We start from the raw sequence: 21,369 nt of genomic DNA on the forward strand, positions 1-21,369 counted from the left end.
ATACCGGTTAATCCCTGTTGTTCCTCCCTCACTCATTAAATCTTCATTGTGACTTTAATCTGTGGTGGCGGATTAGCGGCTGAGGCACCTGTAGCTGCATGCAGTCGCAGGGAATTGGTCTCGTGCAGCCTCACGCTCACTTTATTGGATTAATGGGCGCGGCGCTCTGTGAGAGCGTTAAAAATAGCGGCAGAGTTGTGACGATATACATGTGTCCATGTGTTCCCTCTGAGCCTTTGTGCCCGCTAAAAACACAAACTGTGGTCTTTACTTTTCTGTTTGAGTACAGATTAAACACATGAGCCATAAAGTGTTAATCCATGAAAAGCAAAATTGTTTCCCCTGCTTCTAGTCTTTATGCTAAACTAGGCTAATCAAGTCCAACAATTACAAATTGTAAACTAATTTTCAACTCTCTTAAATGCTTTTCTGTCTGTTTCCTGGAGTCTAAAAATAATGCACTGTGCATTGTCTAACAGCGATGGCCAGTAAGGCATTACTAGTAATAATATTACATTTAGTAACTACTGGTGTAACTAATAACTAATAAATGTAAGTCAATAATATTACACAATATAACACAGTGTTTATTTTCAAATACAAATAAACATAAGTGACACAAATTCAAAACCACATGTATATTCCATATAAAAACAGTATTTACATGATGAAAGTTTAACCGATAATGCTGCGGTGTGTCGGGCTGATGGTGTGTTGGCAGATGAACGTTGAGGTTTGTGGATTAGAACGACGGAGGTCAACAGTCAAATTAAGGCAGGTCTACGTTTTCATGTTTAAACTGAAATGACACGACTAATTAAACACAGAGAGGTTAAAGGAGCACTTCACCAAAAATAAAACAGTTTCTTCCATGTTTTCATGTTTTAGCCACTTAACTACAAATCACATAACATATAAATTATGTAATCTCAATGTAACTTTATCTCAATTTACTCTAATTTATTCTCATCATCTTCCGTATTATACCGTCAGTTTTTACAGATTGAGATTGTGATAAATAATCAGTGACAGTCAGGATTTCATTAGTTGGAATTTTATATGACTCCCAATCGACTGTCAATAAAATATGTGAACCATTTGAGGGTGATACATAATTAATTAGTTAATGAGCAGTTAGTGGCTAAAACATGGTAATCAGGAGTAAATGACGTCAGCTTGCAAAGAGACAAAGAAAACGTTAAAAATCCTCTCATTAAATAATGTTTGTCCATGAAGTCAGTGTAGTCCTTATTAACACGTTGCAGTTGGTCGTAATTCTTGCTGAATTTAAAATGTATCACTATTAGTTGTAGACTTCATTGTTCCAGAAACGTTTTAACGGAGTCCAGTAGGTGTAAAAATAGTCATCTTCAAGATGCGGTTGTCTTTCAAACATAGATGTAGCATATCTAAGTACAGGAAAGGAGGAAGTTGACCAAGGGTTGCTCAACTGTGATTGGAAAAAATGGGGCGGGGCTTATGAAGGGTCAGTTGTTGTCATAACCAAAAGATTTTAAATTTCCTGAAATATATGACAAAGAAAAACAGTTAATTGTTATTGTCATTAATCAATTATCTAAAAACTTAATTGTCAATTAATTAATTCATGAATTAATTGGTGTTGTGGCTCTTGACAGACACTTCAGAATTCAGTATCCAGAACAGATTCTACAAGTATCGTCAGAGTAAAATGTGTCCGTAGTCGTAAATATAGCAACTTTTATTTTAAAAAAGGCTTCATCTGTAAATAGTTTCCTAATAAATATAGCAACTTCTGATCAATCCGTATCAATTTCAGGATTAAATTAACAATTTGTGGTTGGTTCCGCCTACATCCAGCGTAAACCACTTTCTGAGTTTGAATACCAGCTGGACATTTAATGACCCATTTGAAATCATACTGTTTGGGTTCGGAAAAGTTTCAGAAGCCTGAGAGGCAACAAAAAAAACAAAATCAATATAGTAAAATAGGTTATTTCAGCAGAGGCTCCAGACGAGATCAATAACTCACTGGATAGCGACAGAATCTATATTGAATATTTAGTAGACCGAGGTGAGGCATAAGATAAACTGAAACCAGAGCTAGAATCTGTTCATGTTAGCTGCAACTGACATTGGTAAGGTTCCCATAATCCCTACAGCACTTTGTTTACTCTGTAGCATTCAAATAAAAACAATAACAACAACAAGAGAAGAAAATAATGCACATGGACTTCAAATGAAGCCAGTTAGAACGCATGCCAGCATGCTGTCGAATACAAACGAGTCAGAAGAAGAAGGTTGAGTCTGATGAGGATGAAGAGCACTTGGATTCATTCAGCCGTCGGATTGGACGGATTGACCTTTGAGCTAGTCTGAGCACCGGCCAATCAAATACAGAGTTCAGTCAGAGGTTTGTTAAACACCAGAGAGAATTGTTGAACATAAGACAGAGATGTGGTTCAGAACAAACAGCAGCACGAAGAAGTTCTTCCCTTCAGAAGATCCCAGATAAAAAGACAAACAGTCTCTAAGATGTCAACTCTTCAGGATCCAAAAAACACCTCAAAACAATCTGGTTTTGGTGGATTTGTTCTGGTCTGAGTAAAGGGGACGAACAGGAAAATGATCCAGGTGCTGATCCACCTTTCCGCCTAACATTTGTTCGGGCGACTGCTAGAGCTGGATATCATGTGGAACAAGAGTTACTATCCTGATATCAAAACAACCTGGGACCTGTAGTGCGCTTCTTCTACGGGTCACACAAGGCAGAATACATTTGATACCAGCTTTTGGTACCTGACAGTTATTCAAACTCGGACACATTCCGGTCACTACCAGGGACGTATTAAGGTTTGATACGCAGCCCTAGAAACCGCCATGGTTACCACGATACGTACAGCAATCGTGGTTACTATGCAAGGATTTACTTCATAAACCATTATTTCATCCACAGAGTCTTAAACAAGGTATCAGAGTGGAGCTGTCCCATTAACAAACCTGGATATCAGTTCAAGCATCCTGCTTTCAGATGTCTCTCTTTTAAACCAGAAGATGAACTCCCAGTAGGGTACCCATAATCCTCTGGTGAAGATCAGGCTTCTGTTCATCATGTTCTTCAACGGAATATAAACCACCGAAATGAAACTGCTGCTTGGGCTCCCATCCCGTGAAGATTCACGCTCTGTGGCCACAAAGTCCGTCTCTTCTTTACACTCCTGATCAGATGGCACAGTGAGGTTTGACCGGATCCTCCCAGACGCTGTTTTGAGGCGAGCTGTTCTGTCACACCTGACAGATGTTGTAGTAGACAGTGTGTGCGTGCCTCTCACTCGCCGAGTCGCCCATCGTGTCGAACATGCAGTCTTTGTGAGTGTGGATCTCTGTCATTGGCACGTCTACACTGTGGGAGTTGTTGTGAGGATTCTGCGTACCGTATGACGGTACAGACTGGGACGGAATCATACAACATACGTTAGCTTCCCACAGTGAAATGCTAAAGGTACAACGTGATTATTTAGAGGTGTTTATATGTGTATTTCTAAACTTAAGACAGAGCTAGGCTAGCTGTTTCCCCTGCTTCCAGCCTTTATGCTAAGCTAGGCTAACCACGTTCTAATTCCAGCTTTGCACTTAAGTTTAAAGTAAATATGTGTAAGAATATTTCCTTGTTTCTTTAGACTAAAAGCAGCTCGACCTGATGAATGTGTTGGTGAGTGATTGTAACTGATTTAGTTGATTGATTTCTCTGCCCGGCAACATGGACCGCAGAGTGCTGCAGAGGGGGGGCGGGGCTTGACAAAAACTCAACAGGATCAAGGTGAGAGTCAGAGCTTTAATCTGTTGTGGTTGTTGGTCCGATCTGAGCAAACTCCTGTAATCTAATCTAATCTAACAGGCATGAATGAAGTAACAGCTCCCAGGTGTAATGGAAGGGTTGATGTTTCCAATCAGAACATATACACTCGCTCTGGGAGACAGATTTCTCTCCAAAAAAATAAATATATCACAGGTCAGTAAATTAAAAAAAAAAATTACCTTTCCTGATCCACTGAGGGGGAAATCTTTCCGACAGAGGTGGGCGATGATTCCCGCCGCCAGAGCATCGCCCAAAACGTTGATCATAGTCCGAAACCTGTCGCTACAGAGACAGAGAGGACAAATTCTGGAAAAAGCTCTGAGAAGTGTTTTATAGTCTATTCACATCTTCCTTTTTATATACCTGCTGGGATGTATCGTACTGTTCATATTGGCTGTTTTAGTTAGTGTTAGTACTTTTACTTAAGTAAGGGTCTGAATACTGCAAATAAAATATGATCCATCAGTCAGTTTGAGCTCCCAGACACACCTTGGAGCTTTTACCCTGACATTATATCTCTTTCAGGTGCTGCTTACATTCTTTTGCACATTTAATTAAAAGCATAATCAATTTAGCTACACTGTAATGTTTCTCATTGCATAAGGACGTTTGAGAGGTGCGTGCAGTTTTCTACAATCATATATCACTGTATCCTCAGCATATGGCTTAATTTCAGCTGTGTTAATGATCATTGAGACAAAAACATGTAATTTATGTTAATCAACATTAGAATGAACATAATTTAAAATTACAGCTTTAAATGCACTATAGCTCCTTGCTTTAACACATTTCTTTTAAAGTATTTGTAAATGTACATAAAAGTAAATATATTCCAATATGTTCTATGGTTTTTTTCCTGTTAATATATTTGGAATGGTTTGGATGGGCATTCCTGGGAATTGTGTTTTCAGGGATAAAACCCTAAAGAGTACTGCTACTTACAGGATCCAGTCAATGGCCACGATGAGTGTGATGTCATCTGGCGGCAAACCCACTGATGTGAGTACGATCACCATGGTAACCAGACCGGCCTGAGGAATCCCTGCTGCCCCGATGCTGGCAGCCGTAGCTGTGATGCTGCCGGACAAACAGACACAGAACAGAAAATAATTTATCCTGTCAGAGATTAAAATTTAGAGGCAGCAATGATCCAGAGCATTGAAGTGGACTTCCAGTCAGAGCTAATGGTAGACTTACTATCTGACACTGAACCCAAAAAGGAAACTGCAGAAAAGGCTCTAATATCAAAGGTGAGAATGGAAAGTATTACGTTTTCTTATGTGAACATTATGTGTAAATTAATTTAATCCGTTTTGACAGAACAGAAAATAATGCTTTGTTCTCCGTAACAGTGCTCCCTCACTCATTCACTGTCTACCTCGTTCTACCATCTCTGCTCTCAGTTGAGCCAGGGAGGAGGGGTCCCGCTGTCAAAGGTTTGTTTACAGACAGTTTGGGAAAATCCTCATCAGTATGCCTTTAAACTGTCAAAGCAGTTTATTTTCGAAACCCTTGAGAGCATGTTTTCAGAACGTTTTAAGGGGTTTTTAGTGCGGATGTTTTGTTGAATTCCACATGAAGCTCTAAAAAACTTTACGTTTTAAAATTTGTCAAATTAAAGCTTCCTGGTTTGCATATTTCTCAACATGAGATTTAAAGGAAAGATTAGAGTCAGTCCAGGCACTTCAACTCAAACACAATTTGGAGCTTTTAACTTGATGTCATATCTGACTCAGTAGTGGTACATGGTCTTTTTGAGGTAAATGTGCTCAGATCATGTTTTTAACATATAATTAAAAGCATAATAAATGTAGCCACACTATAATGTTTCTAATTACATAAGGACGTTTGGAAGCAGCGTTCCATTTTCTACAATCATGTGCGTACATCACTGTATCATCTCCGTATGGCTTCATTTCACCAGCTTCCTCATTCTTTTTTGAGGAATAACAGAGGTGAGATTGTTACTATGCAGTCAAACTGAAGGTATAAGCTCTTGTGGGATGCCCACAGCAGTGGATATGATTAAGAATATTCACATACTGCATCCTACCATTTGTGTTTCCATTTGAGACATTTTCTCAATATGTATCCTACTGTTCTTGTTCTTCTTGTTGTGTATTATCACAAAAGTTACCAAAACCTCCTGAATTATTTTAGAGACACTTTGTTGGAGTTGGTTTACCTGATGGTGACTAATTGGCCAAAGTCCAGCTCATAGTCATTAACCTGAGCGATAAAGATGGCCGCCACAGCCTCGTACAGCGCCGTGCCATCCATATTGATGGTGGCACCCACAGGGAGGACGAAGCGGGCGATCTGTCGGTCGACATGACAGTTTTCCAACAGACACTTCATGGTGATGGGCAGCGTGGCAGAGCTGAGAAGAGACGACATTCAAATAAAACTTCAATAAAATGCTGACGCAGACCAGCAGGTTGAACCAGGACTGTCCTGGACTCTGACCTGGAGGAGGTAGCCAGAGCGATCACCAAGGCCTGCAGCAGCCCACGGATGAAAGAGAAGGGGTTCTTTCTGGTGAGGACGAAGTAGAAGAGAGGGAGGAGGATTAGTCCGTGGACGAAGAGGCCGGCGAGCACGGTGATGCCGTACCAGCCCAGCTTCTTCCCTAGCGTGCTCGGGTCCTGCATGTCCAGGATCTTCCCCGCCACCAGGAAAATGATCCCGAACGGAAAGTACCTGAAAGGACAGAACAAGAAACATCCTGATGATTTGGAGCCGTGGAGATCCACCCAGAGCTCGATGATACCGCCTCATGTTCATACAGCAACATATTGTTGCTAGAAACATCTGGAAACCTTATGTTGAGCAAACTTTGACCCTTGGGCCCCACGTTCTAAACCCTGAAGGACACTGCTGTTATAAAACAGATATAGTAGCAGTGCATCTGTCCACGGTTCAGGTCAGCTTTAGGCTTTGTAGGGACTGTCTTTAATCTGCTCATGTGCTGCAGCAGGAAGACTATGATGATGTCACAGCGGCACGTTGTGATCAGCCGACCACCTGACAGGTCATCAGGTCAGAACCACAAAACCCTCCTCTGTGTCAGAGGACCATACGTCAGTTCAGCTTAGGGCTGGGCGATAAATCAATTTAATCGATTAATTCGAATTCATAGTTAAACACGATTTATTTTTATTTAAAATCGGTTTTCTCTTGAACTTCCACAACACCGGCGCTCCCTGTGGGCTCCCGTAGGTCAGAGTGTGCTGACCCCTCCCCCCGCCTCTCCACAGATAAACACAACACGGCAGCAAGCCAGGATGAGCTCGTCCCCAATAAAGGCACAGTGTCGTCGGTTGATGAACTGGTTTGGTTTTGTGGCGTCCGACAGCGAACAAACCACAACCCACTGCAAAGTTTGTTTGAAAGCTATTATTCCAGCACCTCAAGCAGGTATGCAGCTGAGTGGGAGAAATGTTCTGTGAGATATACAGGACCGCAGCCCACAAACACCTGCTAAAAAACTGTCTACAAAAAAATCGATTAAAATCGTAAATCGAGTTTAGTGTGAAAAAATCGGAGATTTTATTTTTAAGCCATATTGTCCAGCCCTAGTACAGCTGCTGGAGTTCATGTGGGTCAAAGTGAAGCACATGCATGAACATATTTAATCCTGTGAAATCCACTAATACATAAATCAGATCCATCCGTGCAGTTTATGGTTTGTTTGAATATTTATTATTTATTGGGCGTTTTCACATCTGTAGTTTGGTTCATTTATCTTCTCTGATGAATTCGAACCACAAATTGTTCTTATTTTTTTAACAACCACTGATTTCTGGGATTTAACAAGACTATTAAAAAAAGCATATTTTTGCGTTCAAGTGTATTATTTCCTTTTAAAATCATTTAATATATTCTTGACACGAATCATTTTATTATATAAAACTTATTTAGTTTGAATACAACTTAAGTACATTAAAAAATTATTATTTATGTTTTGGAAGCTGGAAACTCCCAGAATGTCAGGCAGCGCAGCACGTGAACACGCTAGGAAAAGTATTAAAAACCACATTTTAATGGTGATAAATTCAAAGTAAAATATTATAAGTTTAATAATTATTTTTCTCTCTTTAAAATGTAAAATTGGAAGCTTAAGATACTAAAGATATAATAATGTGTTAGTCACAGTAGACTTTCTCAGGGATACCAAAGATTAGAAAAATATAAATACCTTACAATACAAATGTTTGTAAATGTTGTTGACATTTTTGGGGCGAAGTTAGAAATACTGAATGAATTAAACTCTTTAAAAAGTTATTTTACCAATGAATGAATGAATCAAACACTTTGTTCCAGACTCAAAAATATGCATTAGATTAATATTAAAAATCTTTAAAAAGACCTTTTCCGAAGCCTTTTTTGTCATTAACCGTATACATTCAGAGTTTTTATCTCACCAAACGGCAGCATTGATGATCTTCATGACACACTCGTTGATACACTGACAAACGTTGACCAGTGGAGCTCCTCGCTCTCCCATTCTGCCCAGCAACAGACCTACAACAACACAGTTATTAGAAGAAGAAGAAGAGTTAGACTGGTGCTTATACTTTTTATAAATGTTCAGTCTGTGCAGGAAACGTCAATAAATGCCCAAAAACTGATATCTGTTATAAAAACCTGCTCTCAGACAACAGAGACCTTGAGGACTTAATAACGGAGATTTGTATTAATCGGTATTTCTTGTATCGATCGGTAACATATCGTTCAGACGCCGTCCCGCTCACCCATGGTTGCAGAGAAGATGACGATGCCGAGGACGTTCATCTGCTGGCTGCTGCCGGGACTTGTCTTGTACGTGATCTCAGGAGGGGGGGTGAGCTCCAGGTACACCGTCCGACCTTTGGGGTCGGTGTCATCGGGGACGACGTAGACGAAGTTGGGCTGGATGGTTCTGGCCGGGACTTTGAGGATGGGGACCAGGTCTGTTTTGTACTGAAGAGACACAGAGGGGGTCATTAGAGGATGTGAAGTTGGGAGAGTTAACAGACTTTATTTGTCCCGGCTGCTGTCTCACCTGCTGAAACGTGGCCTCGATCAGATTAGAGGGTACCATGTTCCTGTGGAGGGACGCAGAGACACAGGATTGATTAGTGCAACACAGCGACATGCAGTAAATATAGCAGCACTCTGGTTCTTACAGTCTCTGTTTAAGCCGCTGTCAGTGTCAATGTTAAAGTCAAATGTGTCTTCATGTTTTAAGATTTCCACCATTGTGACAAATAAAAATGTTTCCATTATTATTGTTATCATGAAAAACTTGACTGACACAGTCATTATTTTGAGATACTAAGTCTTGTTTTTGGTCACATTGGCGGAAATGGGCTTCCATACAAACCAAACACTGGCTCTAGATAGGAAGGTAGACATTTTTCTCGCTGTTCACAGCCATCGTAGATTTTCCCACACACTTGGAAGAGGATGGTGAAATGAGGGAGTTGCTGTCTGCAACTACATCACCAGATGCTGCTAAATCCTACACACTGGACCTTTAACCAGAGCCTCCCAGTATTTCTGGCCTGTGACTTCTTACAAACGGTGTCATCTCAAAGTTTCTGAGCTGTTGTCAGTTCCACCTCAGAGACATTTCCCCTCTTCCCTTCCCACACGTTTTCATTTCAACAACCGTTAAATGATCAGTGTGTCAGAGGAAGATCGAAGATGAGAAAAAAGTTCAGAAAGCGAATACAGATCAGAACTTTGTTTTTTCATCTGTCCTCTCTCAGATTTATCTATCGGCCCCTTTGGAGGGCCCCGAACCTGAGGTTGGGCACCAGTGGACTAAACTGTATATAAAGTAGGTCCAAGAGCAAAATGCTGCTCAGTATAAACAACCTAATAACACATAGACATTTTGATCTGTGGTGTTACTAATAATAATAATAACTAGAAATAATAATAATAAACATAGCATAAACAATAGGGACCTTCCAGTTCATTAACGGGCTCGGTCCCTAATAATAATAATAAAGTGTTATTAGAAGCTCAGATGCAGGTATGTTGAAGGTGTGAGACTCTGATGTAACATTGGCAGGCAGGAAGGTAAACAATCAGTTGTTAAGATGACCTGACTTTTAGCGGGGGGGTGTCAGAGGTCAACAGGATGATGATGCACTGCTCGTAAGGCCGGTTGAAGAGTGCCAACGTGCCGCAGAAGAGATCATTGCATCGCACCGCTGCTGGATCAGTTAATCTGTCACTCATCCTCGCAGGATTACTAAAAATATAGTGATTAGCCTCATCACTAATTGGATGACGTGTGCGTGAGAGTGTGTGTTTCCTACTATTTGTTGATCGCAGCCTGTCAGACATTACGTTAATCGTTATTTTCATTATGTGTTCGTTATCTGTCAGAACATAACGATCAATACCGCTCAGCCGGTGTCTCTGGGGCAATACAACATTTATTAACAGTGTTTGCAACGTTTCAGTACCAGACCTTCATCAGGCAAATGTTCCTGATAAGGAGAAACCATCTTAAATACGGAGCAGCTACACGTCTACAAACAATCCTTGCCCGCATGCAGCAGGATGGCATTTACTATGTGACTGCCTCCAAATCACATACATGGAGCGGGAAGAGTGGACCACAGTACCATAATATCATGAGTATGCACAAAGTCATCATAAATAAATAAAACATTTATAATAAATATTTCAAAATTATCCAAAATTCCAAAATGAACAAACAATATTTCAAAATCTGACCTATAAATAAACCGAATCCAATTATCATAATATAAAGCAACACATGCTTATAAAGACAACAGAACAGAAATATAAGATGACTGGTGGGTAATCTATGTAACCGTGGTTCCCAACCTGAGGGTCGGGACCCCTACTTTAAGTTTAGATATTGTCATGATTTAAAAAAAAAAAAAAACATAATACAGACAGCCAACTGTATAAAAATATCAGAAAAACTAATCTCCGATCAATATTCACAGACAGTTAATAAAGATTTTAGTCGATGTGATAATAATTCCTAAGTCACAGAGGTCAGTGCTGTAGATACAGGGTAGAGGTCAGTGTTGTAGGTAAACTAGGCAGAGGATATTTTAATAATCCTGTTTCTCTCCATTGGACCAACATTCATTACACCAAGCAATAGATCCCACAGGCTGCACATGTTGAGCAGGTAACATTCACGGATAAACCTAGCAAACAATTAACCCCAACACATTTACGCTGCATCATAATAACGAAAAACACAACAAACATATCCCGTCTCACCTGATGAGGTCCAGCAGGGCATCAGCCGAGGTCATAACGGGCCCCCCTCCCAGCCGGTTGCTCTCCACTTCCGTCCCCACGCCGGGCTTGATGATGATGACGAGCACGATGCCGACCACCACGGCGATGAAGGTGGTCCACAGGTAGTAGGTGACAGTCAGGACGCCCATCCGACAGCACGCCTTAGACTCCATCGACGACAGACCGGACATCAAACTGCACAGAGGGAAACTGTAAGCCTAGCTTAGCACAATGACTGGAAGCAGGGGGAAACTGTTAGCCTAGCTTAGCACAATGACTGGAAGCAGGGGGAAACTGTTAGCATAGCTTAGCACAAAGACTGGGAGCAGGGGGAAACTGTTAGCATAGCAAGCTTCTTCAAAAGAGAAAAATGCTGAAAACCTGGTCATTGTTCATAAACCATTGAGGTCACTGAGGGGAAGACAGTAAATGAATAATTACCCAAAAACTGTAACGCTTTCATGTCCCAAAACATTTCTAGAAACTACCACAGTATTTATAAAACTCTGCATACAGCAGTAACAGTAAGATCCTCCTGAACGCCCAACTAACTGTGTAACAAAGCCAGCTTATCGCTAACAAAACAGCACTGAAAATGGGAGCTAGGGTTCTGGCAACTGTTTTGGTTTGGGGGTATATTTTAATTTCATTATTATTTCACTGACTAGAATGTATAATAATCATTATTCTGTTCATAGGTTACAGTATAGACAGTTATAGAATAATTAATTATCCTCAGACGGGTCAATACGGGTCCGTAGCCTGAAGTGTGTCAATCTGGGGACACTTAAGTGATATTTATCTCCAGAACACAGCCAGTTCATCAATGTATTTATTCAATGTATTATTGATTCCACTGTTCTACTGTGTGTTTATCTGTTGATCTGGGTAGTGACCTGCTGCTTACGTTTGCAAATACAGGTTTCAGTAAAGCTGTATTGAACTGAATATGTTATATGACACATTAGCTACAATATCAGAAACCCAGAAGACAACAAAAATCTAATATGGAGGTTGTGAAATGGATCATGTGAGTAAATAAACTATGTTAATTCAGCACAAGCACAGTGGTGCTGCAGCAGTGTCTGATCGCACTTCCCGAAGAAACAGAGGGAGTCATTTCAGTGTAATTATTATATATATATTATTATTATTATTATTATTATTATTATTTTTACGGTTTAAATTCAGTAACATTTAAATAACTAATAAGTCATAATAAGTGCCTCTTTCCTTTATATGGACCATCAGAACTGTTATATCTATGTTATGATCCATATCAGTCTAACTTTAAAGGCTCCAGAGACTCAGTGTAAGAAATCAAACTACTACATACGTCGACTACTGCAGGAAAACTTCACGTAATTCAGTTGATCGCCATATAAGGCTTACTTCCTGTTTCCAGTAGGTGGCGCTATGACTATGACTGAATATTGGCATGTAGACGTGTTCAGGGCGGGACTTTTATCAAACAGACAACTTCCTGTTTCATTAACACACGTTTACAAATAGCACAACTTTTAATGGTGATGATCTTTACATGGCACTGACCAAATATAAAGTTGATGTGATCGATTCTCAAGGAGGAGTTTGTTAAAATAGAACGCACCAAATCGCCAAAAATTACCACTAAATTCCAAATTAGCTGACTTCCTGTTGGGTTTGGGGTCAGGGTCCAGGAGGAGTTTTGTACATCTGTACGTGATAGGTGTGTGTACCAATCTTAATTTATATATTGGTGAAACTGGGCTGCTCGTTAGGGGGCGCTGTTTGCCACACCCATAGAATACGTGAATTTTGTTCACCAACTGTTTAAGTCCATTATTGATATTTTACTGATTTTTTATGACTATTTAAATGTTTTTTTGCTGCTGTGCGGCAGGACGTCAACCTACCTGGACGTGATGAGAGGAAGGATGAGCATCTTCAGCATCCTCATCAGCAGCTCTCCGGGAAAAGAGAAGTAGATCTTTGCCTGCGGTGATAAAACAAAATACACCTTCCTTTCAAAATAAAAGCAGGGCTTTGTCCTCAGCTTTTAGTAAAAGACTTTATGGATCAGTTTTGGTCCTGAATGCAGAGACTCTCTGGATATGATCTGTTAAAACACACTTTAATTTCGTCATATTTACGGGGGTTTCTAGCTTATTTTATAGATTTTTTCTGTATTTTTTAATTTACATCTCTAATGTAAAATAACATGAAAAATGAAACTGTAAATAATCATACAGTGACTTCTTTTTTAAAGATTAGTAGAAAAGAAGATTAAAATACATAATTTTTTTTTTACTGTTTATATAAACAGAAATTATTTTTATTTGTTGTGTAATTTTAGATGGATAATAACAGCACTTTTCTGTAAATCTAAACCTGATTATTTGTACTATAGCAGTGTTCACCTGTATTTATAGATCATTGCATTGGTTTTACAGTTTAAATATCTTTAATTAAACATTAAAAAGATTTTATGTAAAATTAAAGCAAAAACTATTTTAATTATAGTAAATTATAGTCCAAATTATTACTTATTGCATTCACAAAATGTAATTACCCTTTAAATAAAGTTTATAAAAATCTTTGAATAAGTTTGATACAGTTAACATTTTGGGTCCCTTTAGTGACCACAGATAAGCCATTTATGGCTGTGTCATTTTGATGGCACACTTCATACATTTCTTAATGCAGACCACTGACCGCAAAGGCTACAGTTATATATCATACACCGCTGCATTCAGCACAGTCAGACCTTTCTAACAAAGCTGCCTTAAAATAAATGAATACATTCATCATAGATCCTAAAATTTGATATCTACTTCTGTGTTTGTAGACTTGTGTTTCCTCAATACTTATCACACATTTGGTTAAACCAGGAGTCTCAAACTCAGATTGTTTTGGGGCCAAAATATTTGTATTACTAACATCATACTTACATCATACACAAAAATGCAAACAGCTGTTTCTATATATTTTTTTATCATCATAAAGGCCTGAAACTTGGTCTTATAAACGCTTTATATGACCTATGCCATTATTTTGCAGCAAATGAAAAACATTTTAAGGAAGAATTTATTCATTTGTATAAGAAGGGGTAATTTAATCTGATATAAAACATACTTTCAGTTCTCTGCTTTGTACTAAAATTAATAATAAAGGTGCTGTAAGAAAATGTATTCTCTGTTAGAGGACTGAGACTGTGTTACTTCCACCTATTTAACACTTATTGTAACAAAAAATAAATCACTCATTAAAACTCCTGACACATACGTCTGAAGGCTCCTGGTGATTTACACTCTCTTCCTCACCATGAACATGTGACGGTTACTTAAACCTTTAACACTGAGAGACGTTTTAATGCTGCACAGCTCCTCCAAAAAAAAATCTTTACATTAGAAATAAGAATACATTTAGTCTAAGTGGTTTCAACCTCCATGTTTGTCTCTGACATCAGCCAGTGTTGGACGTCATAGCCCAGTTCCAGGTTTAGGTTTAAGGTTCCGGGGTTAAGGAACTTATAGGACACTGTGAACATAAATATGCTCCCATTGATTATAGTCTTCTGAGAGGGATCAATTCTTCCTGGAAAGACGGTTCATAGAGTAACTGCACCAACAGACTTCATCTGCTGTCTGTGGACTGATCTCTATGTGTCTCTATGTAGGATGAGGGTCAAAGGTTGTGACCTTTATGCTCCCGAGTGCCAACAGTGGACAACACAGAGTCCAACACAGAGTCCACAACACAGAGTCCACAACACAGAGTCCACAACACAGAGTCCAACACAGAGTCCAACACAGAGTCCACAACACAGAGTCCAACACAGAATCCAACACAGAGTCCACAAGACAGAGTCCAACACAGAGTCCAACACAGAGTCCACAACACAGAGTCCAACACAGAGTCCAACACAGAGTCCAACACAGAGTCCACAACACAGAGTCCACAACACAGAGTCCAACACAGGTCCACAACACAGAGTCCAACACAGAGTCCACAACACAGAGTCCAACACAGAGTCCACAACACAGAGTCCACAACACAGAGTCCAACACAGAGTCCACAACACAGAGTCCAACACAGAGTCCACAACACAGAGTCCAACACAGAGTCCAACACAGAGTCCACAACACAGAGTCCACAACACAGAGTCCACAACACAGAGTCCACAACACAGAGTCCAACACAGAGTCCACAACACAGAGTCCACAACACAGAGTCCAACACAGAGTCCACAACACAGAGTCCAACACAGAGTCCAACACAGAATCCAACACAGAGTCCAACACAGGTCCACAACACAGAGTCCAACACAGAGTTCAACACAGAGTCCACAGTCAAAGCTAACATTACTGCAGAGCGTTGCGAGACAGGGGCCTCTGTCTTGGCTGTGTCTTGGCTGCGCGGTGCGGAAGTCAATGATCCAAATAAAATATAGGAACATTGCAGATAGTAATGTTATTCTAAATATGATTGTCAGTTATTTTGCAACGTTTAGTGTTTGTCACTGTTGACCAACGCCCAGGATGAAGCTTGCTCTCCGACTGTGTACGTTTAACCACATGAACATTTATACTCTATATACTGAGTCGGCTCTAACTGTCTAAAGGAAACTAGCTGAGAGCCTGACAGCCACTTACTGAATGACGGGATTAATGACGGTGGATTTGGACTGTAGTCTCTCTCTGTGGTTGTTAATGCTCCCTGATTCTGTTTCCTACCAGAATAACATGTACCTGCAGTGGGTCAGTTCAGAGTACCAACGTGGAGGCCTGAGAGGAAGTTTCAAGTGTTGTTTGTAATCTTATTTGAATCTGAAGTTTAGCTTGAAGGAGATAATGGACTTTAGCTAATGAATGAATGGACGACCCCTCCGCCCCGTCCGGTTTGTCTGTTCTATTTATGTCGAGAAAAACTATAAAAATAGTAAATAAAACAGTTATTGTGTTTATTCCTAGATTGGATTTTCTTCCTCTTCTAGTATCTGAAACCTGCATTGTTTACATCCATTTTGGCTTGATATCAGAAAACAGCTGGGACTGACTCAGACAGGAAATAGAGTCCTAAAAAAAACTGAATAAGAATTTTAGCTAACGGTTCCCTCTCCTGCAAGTCTATCTGTTTTATCAATTTGTTTTTTGTTGGTGACATTAAAACACGGAGACTGATCCACTCAGTAGTTCGTCTTTACAGCCTTGTTGTGTTTATACTCTTGACGACAGCAACATTTCCTCAGGTAAGAAATATGACAAGTTAAAAGCTGCAGTTTGCAGTTATTAGTATTGTAACTGTTATTTAGAGTTAAATTATTATAGTTTGGTGAGTCTAAACCCACATTGTCTTGGGGCCATGATTGCTATTGTTGTCTCATAGGAAGCACTTCAATGTTCAAATACTACTAGAAAATCCTTCCATTAAGAACATAATAATTAAAATGCTAACCGCAGTTTCTGTTTCTATGCTAACAAACAAAAATACATTTAAAAGAGAACTTTGTTTCGTTTTTATTTGAATTGTATATGTATATGAAGGGGTAATTAACATTGCTATGAAACAACTAGAGAAAATATAATATACATTCTTAGAATTAGAATTAAATAATAATCTTGTGGCTGTATTATATATAACTGATATATCATATATGAGGGGGCGGACGGCTTTAAATGGCCTCAGGGCCACAAGATTGAGATCCCTGGGAGAGGTTATACTTATTATGTGAATGTGTTCAGTAAATTAGTATTTATTTATACCAATAAACTTGAAACTGTTCAACCCCAAGTTTAAATTTGCAATAGAAAAAGCAGTTCTATCATGGAGTCGATTTTCTGCTTCTTTTCTTTAAATATTGGTTCAGACCACTGCCTGAATTGGACTAAATAAGGTGGCAGTACACTAAATCAGCACAACCCTAACCCTAAACACAACATAACCCTAAACACAACATAACCCGAAACACAACATAACCCGAAACACAACAGAACCCTAAACACAACAGAACCCGAAACACAACAGAACCCTAAACACAACAGAACCCTAAACACAACAGAACCCGAAACACAACAGAACCCTAAACACAACAGAACCCGAAACACAACAGAACCCGAAACACAACAGAACCCTAAACACAATATAACCTGAAACACAACATAACCCTAAATACAACAGGAACCCTAAACACAACAGAACCTGAAACACAACATAACCCGAAACACAACATAACCCGAAACACAACATAACCTGAAACACAACATAACCCTAAACACAACATAACCTGAAACACAACATAACCTGAAACACAACATAACCTGAAACACAACAGAACCCTGAACACAAGATAACCCTAAACATAACATAACCCTAAACACAACATAACCCTAAACACAACATAACCCTAAACACAACCTAACCTGAAACACAATATAACCTGAAACACAACATAACCCTAAACACACCCTAACCTGAAACACAACATAACCCTAAACACAACATAACCCTAAACACAACATAACCCTAAACACAACATAACCCTAAACACAACATAACCCTGAACACAACATAACCTTAAACACAACATAACCTGAAACACAACATAACCCTGAACACAACATAACCCGAAACACAACAGAACCCTAAACACAACAGAACCCGAAACACAACAGAACCCGAAACACAACAGAACCCTAAACACAATATAACCTGAAACACAACATAACCCTAAATACAACAGGAACCCTAAACACAACAGAACCTGAAACACAATATAACCTGAAACACAACATAACCCGAAACACAACATAACCTTAAACACAACATAACCCTGAACACAACATAACCTGAAACACAACATAACCTGAAACACAACATAACCTGAAACACAACATAACCCTGAACACAACATAACCTGAAACACAAAATAACCCTAAACACAACAGAACCCTAAACACAACATAACCCTAAACACACCCTAACCTGAAACACAATATAACCTGAAACACAACATAACCCTAAACACAACATAACCTGAAACACAACATAACCTGAAACACAACATAACCTGAAACACAACATAACCCTGAACACAACATAACCCTAAACACAACATAACCCTGAACACAACATAACCTTGAACACAACATAACCTGAAACACAACATAACCCTAAACACAACATAACCCTAAACACAACATAACCCTGACCACAACATAACCTTGAACACAACATAACCTGAAACACAACATAACCCTGAACACAACAGAACCCTGAATACAACATAACCCTGACCACAACATAATCTTGAACACAACATAACCTTGAACACAACATAACCCTAAACACAACATAACCTTGAACACAACATAACCCTAAACACAACAGAACCCTGAATACAACATAACCTGAAACACAAATAAATCCTAACCTTAAATAAATCTTTGGTAGATTTGAATCTTTTTACCAAGGACATTTTCAGTGCAGTTTTCTTAGCGTTAAGCTAGTTATGTATTTATATGGAGACGCAGTTACGAAGGCGTTTAGTATTTGGAAATACTGAGGTCCAAAAACTGAACTTGTTAGGCGGGTTTGGGGCATCAAAGCATCAAAGTAGGGGAGAGTGGGGCAAGATGAGTAATTTTTCATATTTAGGATCACTACATCAAGGCAATCATAGTTTTGTCACTAACTAATATATCTGCATATATTTCAGGATGTTGTGCATCCCTTCAAACAAACAGAATGAGTGTAAACATAACTGTTTCCATAATATAGCATGTCCAAAAAAAGTGGTCTCATGGCTCAACTTACCCAGTGTATGGGGTAAGTTGAGCCGTATGCTCATGAAACTTATGATAGACTAAATTCACTTTCAAAAGTGAAAAATTATTTTTTGGAAATAAATATCTAACCACTTTACCTATGTGGTTCTTACATTCACAGACTCCATGAAATGAAGCCTTCCTCCTAAATATTTGGTCACATGATCAATATTTTTTACCATTTCCTAGCAACAAGGGGTGGCTCAACTTACCCTTTGGCTCAACTTACCCCACTCTCCCCTACATTTATTTTAGGCAATTACTCAGGACTTTTATTGTACATATACCCCTGAAGTCCTAGGTGACCTCAGTGGTGAGTCCGGCCCTGCTCACCAGTAGTGGTTGTCCTCTATAAGAAGTAAGTGTACTCATGTAGACAAGAACCAGAGGCGGCAGCACTCTGTACTGGTCAGTACCGGCCCATTTCAGGCACTGGTCCAGGCACCGTTTTGGTGCCAGAACAGTTCCAAGTATCGCTAAAGTACAGGTGTTGGAAAAGCCCACAAACAATATCCAGTGTATGTGGGTATTGTCTGTATGTGTGTGGACAGATCTGTGGGTAAAAGTGAGTCGTACCTGTGTGGACAGGTGAGTCCCCCTCAGCATGAAGCCCAGTGTGCAGCCGGTGAGCACCGCAAAGACCGACAGCGTCAGCAGCCCGTTTCTCTTCAGGAACTTCTTCAAGTTCTTACCCAGGTCCTCCTTCACCGTCACCTGGAAGAAGGACTTCACTTGGTCCCCCATCGTCCTCCCTGCGTCTCCCGGAACATATGAACTGTGGTCAGAGCGAACCTCCTCCTCGCCGCTCGGCAATAGAAGCTCCTCCATCTTCAGTCGGTCCTCGTCTCGCTGCGTCTGGCAGGCTGACAAACCCAAGAGAGCCAAAGACGAGCTAACCTTTTCCACTAAGGGATTAACTCATCATGGTCCGGTCCTGCAGGCCGGCTGCAGACTTACAGGGACTCTAAGAGGCTTAGGGAGGTGGACTAACACCTCACACGCCTTTGTTGTGGCATCTGGTGCAGCTACTGGATCCTGTTGTGGTTTCAGTTTTTCTACTTTTGGCTGAACTGTTGGGGTCAGCAGGGTAGCCAGGATCCTGCAGGGTCAGACGGACAGACGGTCAGTAAGAGTCTTGAGTCTATGAAATGATCTGGTTGTTGTTGTTGTTGTTGTTGATCGCTGTTTGAAAATAAAACTACATGAAAAAAGTGGAAGTATCAGATCCTTTACTGCAATAAAAGTACTAATACCTCAGTATTAAAAGTACATTCAACCTGTACTAGTATCAAAAGTAAAAGTGCTCATTATGCAGTATAATATATTAATATGATATTATTGGAATATAATTGTTGCAGCTGGTAATTTAAAGACTTTATAAACTGCTGAGAGTTTGTGAATGTCCTTCTAGGGATCAATACAGTTTTATTTTAACTGATTTAAATATGACATCATAATTTATTAAGTAAACGAAACTCCCCGTGCACATGAAACAACAGTCAGACGCTGGTAGGTTGTTGTTTAACTGCAGTTAAATGAATGTAAGAGATATGGTTGTCAGTTCTGTGTGCAGGAACCGACAAACCAACTGGCTTTCTCAACATATTTATGGGAACTCTGCTTCCTTCAAACGGCAAACTGCAGTCACTACAATCCTGGTCCCTTCTCTCCCTCGCTGTCTCTGAGCTTCGGCTGCAGTCACTGCACTCTCTCTCTCTGTCTCTGAGCTTCAGCTGCAGTCACTGCGCTCTCCCTCTCTGTCTCTGAGCTTCAGCTGCAGTCACTGCGCTCTCCCTCGCTGTCTCTGAGCTTCGGCTGCAGTCACTGCGCTCTCCCTCGCTGTCTCTGAGCTTCGGCTGCAGTCACTGCGCTCTCCCTCGCTGTCTCTGAGCTTCGGCTGCAGTCACTGCGCTCTCCCTCGCTGTCTCTGAGCTTCGGCTGCAGTCCTTATATCACCAATAATTAAAATACTGCACAAATTTAACTTCACTAAGTTACTAAGTTATTACTTCATCAGCTGGAAAACTGACTGACTCAAAATCTTTGGAGGATTAAGTTGTGTTAACTTTTATTAAGATTTACTTAAAGTACCAAAAGTAAAAGTACAGAATATAATATTGTTATTATTATTATATTATATAATATATTTAATATGATGGTATTATAATTATTGACATATTAATGGGTGCACTACTCTGGTTCCGCTCCTATCTCAAACATAGGACTTTCTCTGTGTCTATTGGTCAGTTCTCCTCATCATCTGCTCCCGTCTAATATGGGGTCCCTTAGGGGTCCATCTTGAGTCCTATGCTCTTCAGCCTGTATATGCTCCCATTGGGTGACATTATAAGAAAGCATAACATCTCTTTTCACCTCTATGCGGATGACTCACAGCTGTACTTACCTCTAAAATCTAGGGACTCCATACAATCTCTTCTGGTCTGT

At 39.9% G+C, this 21,369-nt stretch overlaps 1 protein-coding gene across 1 annotated transcript; it reads right to left on the minus strand.

Annotated features, from left to right (window-relative positions):
* Positions 1 to 2,367: 2,367 nt before the first annotated feature.
* On the minus strand, positions 2,368 to 19,784 carry slc1a8a (solute carrier family 1 member 8a). The gene is made up of 11 exons (XM_051375607.1): positions 19,501 to 19,784; positions 13,015 to 13,094; positions 11,099 to 11,314; positions 8,883 to 8,925; positions 8,593 to 8,800; positions 8,263 to 8,362; positions 6,305 to 6,538; positions 6,024 to 6,218; positions 4,781 to 4,915; positions 4,018 to 4,120; positions 2,368 to 3,429 (listed from the first exon to the last, which is right to left on the minus strand). Exons 1-11 carry the CDS (start codon positions 19,750 to 19,752, stop codon positions 3,265 to 3,267), a joined length of 1,731 nt encoding a protein of 576 aa, XP_051231567.1. The 5' UTR covers positions 19,753 to 19,784; the 3' UTR covers positions 2,368 to 3,264.
* Positions 19,785 to 21,369: the final 1,585 nt, after the last annotated feature.

This window comes from Dicentrarchus labrax, unplaced genomic scaffold (genome assembly GCF_905237075.1).
Source record: "Dicentrarchus labrax unplaced genomic scaffold, dlabrax2021, whole genome shotgun sequence".
Classification (NCBI taxonomy): Eukaryota; Metazoa; Chordata; class Actinopteri; family Moronidae; genus Dicentrarchus; species Dicentrarchus labrax.